At 41.5% G+C, this 7,092-nt stretch overlaps 1 protein-coding gene across 2 annotated transcripts in view; it reads right to left on the minus strand.

The window, feature by feature from the left end:
• SPATA13 (spermatogenesis associated 13) overlaps nt 1–6,751 on the minus strand; it is a 160,200-nt gene extending 153,449 nt beyond the window's left edge. For both annotated transcript variants that reach the window (XM_037376258.1, XM_037376254.1), the window contains exon 1: nt 6,659–6,751. In XM_037376258.1, coding sequence (XP_037232155.1) covers nt 6,659–6,736 — 78 coding nt within the window. In that variant the 5' untranslated portion in view covers nt 6,737–6,751. The remainder of the gene's footprint in view (nt 1–6,658) is intronic.
• Nucleotides 6,752–7,092: the final 341 nt, after the last annotated feature.

Consider the following 7,092-nt stretch of genomic DNA (forward strand, 5'->3'; position numbering starts at 1 on the left):
TATCTGCACTGGAACAGAAACTGAATCCCATGGGCAAAATACATAGCTGCTCTATCATTTCATAATGTATTGTCATCAAAATTGGTGTTTCACGTAAAGTAGGTTTATTCTTTTTGGTCAGAACCCAAAATATTTCTACAAGACAATTCCTAAACTTCACACATACACCCCTCTTCATTTTGGTGCTGTGTCATTGTATTTTCCAGTCTCCATACTGCTCAGATCAACACTTCTTTGTCTTCACCAAGGACCTTGCAATTCCCACTTGCATTTTACTGGGTTTCTAGGCATTCTCTCCAATGACAGCTTTCAGTTTCCATGTATTTGCTCTTCCCTTCCTATTTCTTACCCAGATTCATCTTACAAGACTACCACTTCTGACATTCTTTTCTAGTATCAGGCCAGTAAAGGGTGACTAAAGGTAGAGCTGATGTTAACTAGTAAATGCATGCATTTTGAGTTTAATATTTGAAATAGCACACATGCATCTGTATGTCTCTGCAGTTGTATTGTTTGCATATCTCTTAATAGATCTCCTGCACATTACACTTATCTGATTAAATTCTAAACTATTTAGAGGAAAAAATAGCTCTTGTCACTTGGGAAAGCAAATGTGATCAAACAGAAGTTTGACTTCACAGTTTGCATTTGACATCACCTTCTTGTATGCCTGCATTTGTGGTTCTATGATGGCGTAGTTAAACACCACAAAGTATAAAATAGATCTGGTCAGACATGAGAGTGTGAGTGCAGTTCAGACAGAGTAAACACACTACACAGGAGAGAGTTTAAGTTGTGCGGTGGTTTCACCCTTTTGTGGAGGCTTTATGCTGGCTGCAGGAGGACAAATGTTCCTTGATCTAGCATAAAAATGGAAATATGTAGACAAATTATACCTGATTGGGCATAAAGCCCAATAAAACAGATCTATCAGTGGTTTTGAACAAATTTGAATCAGCAGTAAATTTACATTAAATCAAAGCTTGGCTTCAGATGGCTACGGCATTTCTGATGAAACATGAGGATTTCTCAAGGCAGATTTACATACTGCCAAACGATAATGTTCATGACACTGACACATGCCCCCTTCTAGCTCTGTCAAATTAGGTCATTAGGTCCACCCATGTCCGGACTTTTCCCAGCACATCTCTCTGCTAAAAGATATGGACCAAAAATTCCCAAGCAAAATTTTCAGTTGTCCCTGGAACTGATTAATCGTCACCTCTGCCAATAGCACAGCTGTAGGAGACAAGTGTTGTCACAGTGGGAGGACTTTATCCCCTGCCCATGTAGTTCAAGACAATATACATGAACAGTAACACCACTGACTGATGCCAGTGGAGCTGAAAGGACTCAGACCAGATATATCTGCAAAAGGCATAGAAGGTATTTAGGTGTTTCTAATAACTGCAAGAAAATAGAAAGGTTTAAGGTCAACAAATAATCCTGACAAGTTCAGCTGGAATCCTCGGATACGTGGCATAAGCACTGACAGAGGTATAACCAGTCTTGCTTGGTACTACGCTGATTTCCAGAGCAAGACATGCTGTGAAAGGGTCAGCACAATACGGTAACTGATTTTCTTCCTTTCTCTTTCCATTCTAAAACTTTAACCAATAAATATGTTCTGGCTCGGAATACGGTAAGCACTGGAGAAGGGATACATCTTTATACCCATAAAAAGCCATTGTCTTGTTTTAAACGATATTTAAATGACCTTTTTTCATTTCCAGCAAATAAGCATAGAAATCAGTTTCAATATCCAGTCAGACAACACAACAAACTCTCAGGATTTTGATCACCAACCACTTGGAGAAATGAGCACAGAGGGAGTGCTTCCCAGCAACTACTTACAGAACTGAACAGTGCATGAAGGAGTCGGAGAATTTCAAATCTCCAGTAAGGTACTTAAAAGTAGAGGTGATACACTTGAAAACAGTAATGGTAAAATTTATCCAGTGATTTGACACAAATAGCTTGCCCAGTTCTAACCAGTACTGTCTTATAAGTGAAGAGACATTTCCTTATGGGAATTACACCACAGTTTAGCAGCTTTCACTTTATCCTGTCCCTCTCCTCCGTCTCTCAGTTTAGCTGCTATCAGGAAAAAGCTGAGAAGTGTTGTCACAGCAAGCCATTTGAATGAGTAGCATACAGAAGTGAGAGAGTTGTAATCAACAGCCCATATAAAATGTAAAAGACTTAGAGCCAGTACAGCTCAGAGGAAAACCGAATAAATTACTAGAAACAGCCTCTAGTGAAAATACCCATCCTGAACTTTCCATGTCTTCAGTGCAAAGACGAAGGATCAACATACACAAGCAGAGCTGACCCAGAGCAGTTTCGATTTTATCGTGCTGCTCTGTATGTTGTTCATTTGCTACACTGCAAATAATGGTCCCTTTTTGTCACCACAAGAACAATAACAGTGACACCAAAATGCTTCTCATGCCATTCAGTGCAAGTCACTGCAGTAGTTTTGTTCCGGCCTCTACTTAATTCTTCTGTCCTGATGGCAGCAATATTTCCGTGGTTCTTCTCCCTTGTTCTGAGTTGCACAACTACTTTGTTTACAGCTTATTTCTTCTGACTGGAAACAAATGACCCCAGTGAGGCACTCCAGGCCTTTAAAATTCAGAGAACCCCAGATGAAGCTCTCACAGGGAAGGAGATGTTTGCTACCATCTGCTGGTGAACTAGACTTGGGGCTCAAACGTGGATCACAGACTTGATTTTCTGCATTACCTGACCGCTCAGCAAGAACCTGCTGATCCAAGCAGCTCCTTGGACTAATACTAATGCAAGACCTTCTTAGATTCAGCCCTAGAGTAATCCATTGCAGCATGTACCACAGACACTGCCCTCTGCCTGCACTCACCTCTCTCCCAGGTGCCATCACATGAAGATGACACCTGTCATCACCGCATTGTCCTTCTGCTCATGGTCTGCTCCTTTGCTAGAGTGCCCTAAATCCATAGATTAGCCGGTTTCTTTTTGTACTGTATTTACCACTACGGTTTTTGACACTGGGGGTGTATTTAGGCACTACCACAACAAAGTAATAACAAACTGTTCACTAACGTGCACTTACTCTTGCTGAACAGGGCAGGCAACTGTAGCTCCATGTAAATTTAAACCAGGTTTCTAAAACAGCAGCACGGAAGGTTATTCTGACCCAGAAAAGATGTGTGCTGCCACCCACTTCCCACACCTCCCATCCTGCATCCCCACCAGCTCTTCACAAGCAGAAGCACTGTATTCAACTTGCTGCAGAAAGAAAACAAACGACTAAGCTCCCAATTTTTCTGGTTTTCTTATCACAGATATTGCTCCCTCCATAGGATTTGAACATTGTTCCCCCATCCTTAGGGAGGAGTTTACATCGTTATTTCTTAACAGCCTTTCAGACAACAGGTCCCTGCCCCAACGGCTGTAACTGCTAGGGAGAGAGAGCCATTGTGCAGCTTTTGAAAGTTGGCAACATGTTCGGGTCAGGCTCCAACTGCCTGCAAAGCCACCCCTAGCTTATTTATCTATCCATGTCAGGGAGATAAAGCAAAGCATCAACTGGCAAGAAAGCCCCAAGTTAAGTTGATCCTGTCAAGTGAATTTCATGGCTTTGAATAGAAAGCCACAAACCAGCAGTTTTTGCTGCTTCCTCCCCCGTACAGTTCAGACAGGATTCAACAAAACCAAAACACCAACGGTAAGAGAAAATCAATAGGATTCAAGCATAGCTAATCCTCAATGAGTGAGTACATTTTGTAACTAAATCTGCTTGTACCCTGTGAATTTGAATTGCATTCATCTAAGTAGCAGGTTGTCGATTCACGAGTTAGGAAATGAATGGTGACAGTTCGTGGGTATATCAATAGCTGCATGATCTTGTTACCTATTCTTAAAACCAGGTATAGGACACAAAGAGGCACAAGACTCCCTGAACATTAGTAGCAACTGATTGAAAATGCAACAGTAATTCATGTGAGTGAAACCTGAAAAGGCCTTTGAAGAGGGGCTCTGGCCAAGCTGATACCAGCCACGGTCTGATTTGTGTAACCCACACATATCTCAGAGTACTCAACCCACTGCTGACCAGCTCCATGTCTGTCAACAGATCGAGAAGTACAAGCAGCCTGTTCCCTAAGGAGCAGGGAAATGAGCGGAGGCAGCCTGACACAGAGAGGTGAGAAAGAGCAGCCCAGTCCCCCTCTTCCATATAATAAAGATGCTTATGGTTTATAATAGGGTTGCTTCTTGCTTTGGTTATCAAGCACTGGTGCCTATGCGAAAAGGCGTGTTTAACTCTGAGAATTTTGCACTGATCAACAGCCTTTTCAGCTGTCACTTCCCTCTAGTTGTCCCCTGTATCCATACCCTCCCCTACATCTAATTAAATTAGCTTTTACAAAATGATGTTTTGACAAAAGCACCACGCAAGACTCATCTGCTGGTCGTGCTGTGGCATGTGGAAAAGCAGAACAGCCCAGCATTATCTGCAGGCTTGGCCACTTACTCTTGATAGAAGACTCAGCAGTCTGAAACTAGATGTCTCTGTCCTCCCTCCTTCAGCAGTGATGTGACTACTTTCAGCTTCAAAGGATTTAAATTCACTTGCAGTACCAGTGCTATTCTGGCTGATATAAGGACACAAACAAGGTAAGGTTGCAGGGAAACAGTGTCTTTCATTAGCCTTCTGCTGTCAAAACGGAAGGCTTCTGTGCCTGAAACCTTGTTGGATTTTTCCCACTGTAAGAGCTGGTCAATAAAAAAATTACCTCCTTCCACAAAGCTTTCATTAAACTATGCGTTACTTATGTAAGCTGTACTGCAGAGCCATCTCTTCTGCTGTCTTGGCATCCCATCTTGGTTTTCCATACAATTGTGCCCAGTTTCTCACATATATTTTACTTAGTTCATCAACAAATGTACTACGTTTCCACAAGTTGTACTATACCACAGTTTCTTTCAGCTTTTACTTTTAAGAATGTGCTCATGTTTGCACATTGCATATATCAAATACTTGAAATTATGCAAATAACAGAAGACCTGGAGAACTGGAAACGTGTGCCAGGATGCACTTTTCAGTACCTGCCAGTTTGTTCCAGAGGGATTTACTACAATGTACTTGTGTCTAACAGCCCTCAGTGACATAATAAATGAACACTGAAATGCAGTACCCAGCTGGGTTATGTTCACATTCATGTTTGCTGTACCAAGAGCTCATGAGCCAGGGTCAGGTAGGAACACTGCAGCATGGTAAAATCCAATATCCTTTTCCATTTCAATACCTATTCTAAGTGCCTTGCAGCCTAAAGGCACTTTGCCTAAGGACTTACAACTCTGATATGAAGGCAGAAAAATCTTTAACACACCATTAGCAAGCATAGGTAAGGCCGCTTTATGTCATGGTGAAATAATCTTTTCATTACCATTTAGTGAACAGGCATGTTTGAGAAGGTAATTTTTCCTAATAAATGGGGAAACCAAAGCAATATCACCATAAACTCTCCCACACAGAGACATTGTCCAATAAAATGAATTTCATCTGAATTTTACTCCAAATATACTTTGCCCCAGTAGATGGTGGTTTATTTAGCATATGATGCTACAAATAGCACAGATCTGGGCTGAGGACACACTGTACCAGGCCCTTTAAAGACCTTCTAATAGAAGCTTCTGGGCAGTGCTTACCTTACAAGTCAAGAGAAAAGACAGGTCCCAGACTGAGAAAACAATATAGCAAAGATACAACTACTTATGCATCATCATAAATCATGAACATTTAAAGCAAGAAGAATACCCTGCTCTGCCACTGTATCTAGTTATTCATAATTGTCTCACATCTGAAAGGCATAACAACAGAGATGAGGTTCCTACAGTAACTGCTCTATAAGTAACAGACTCTAAAATGAAGTTTTTAAAGCAACACTTAGAAGATAGTGGCTCAAACTGCACTATAGTGAAAGCACACGCTCACTAGAAGAGAAAGGCAAGGCAATGAACCTGGTCCCATCTCATCCTGACAATGCTGGTCTCTTCACAATGAGATGGGAACATTTGTCTCAAGGAAATGAAGATCTAAACTGAATTGCTGAATGGGAGAATGAGCTGGTGTGCAAAGCATCTCTGGCTTCTGTTACATTTTATCACAAACCCATGGCAGGTAAATTATGCATCTAGTGTTTTTTTGCTTCAAGTCCCTTATCATAGGGATGCAAATTTTTCTAATTTATCATACCTTGGCACAATTCACAAATCCTTGCAAACCCTAAATTATCTAGGAAGCTTGAAAGCTTTCCCCAAACAGTGTCCCTTCCTTACAGAAACGAGTAGCTTGTGTTTATATATATCTCTGAATTCACTGTTAATATAAATACAGTGGCTTTTCCAGACCAGATTGAAGGTGACTGTGAATTTGGCTACTTTAGAAGTCAAAGGAGAAAAGCTTTAAAAGGCAGTGAATAAGCTGTTCTCTAGAATCAGATCCATTTAGCCTAACTCCAACCAGTCATGCATATGCCACTTTGTGGTGCAGTTTGCTTAAAACATTATTACTCCCCTTCAGGTTTTGGAAACACAGCTTAAGATTGGGAAAACAGTTTAGATACTCAGTTTACTGTGCCATCAACCTTTTTACATGATGCATATCTGAGCTTACCTTCCACGTGACGGAGGGGCAGGCTGCCAAGGTGAAGGTAACTTTCTCTGTCACTACATTGAAGGTCACACGAAACATGGTTTGTACTCCAGTAGCCTCAGACCCAGGGTAGAAATCTTCAGTGACGGTCACACTGCTCACTTGTGTACATGCTGCCGGGCTCCTGTCATACTGCACTGTACATTCAGTAAACCCATAACGTTATGATTGAAGCTGAAGCCTGAAACAGCTGTAAGGGTCCAGCTTTTCCCAGCAGCCTTGCTCCTGTGTGTCAGAACTAATCAGATTAGCTGGTTTTACTTGTCTGAGTTGGGACTAACAGGTTAGCAGAACAGTTTGGGTGGGGGAAGGGAACAGTAAATAAATTAAATTAGGGCATTTACTAAGCAGCTGAGATTTCCTTCCTGCTCTCCTTTGTTTCTTTACAGAGCTCA

This window comes from Falco rusticolus, chromosome 2 (genome assembly GCF_015220075.1).
Source record: "Falco rusticolus isolate bFalRus1 chromosome 2, bFalRus1.pri, whole genome shotgun sequence".
NCBI lineage: Eukaryota > Metazoa > Chordata > Aves > Falconiformes > Falconidae > Falco > Falco rusticolus.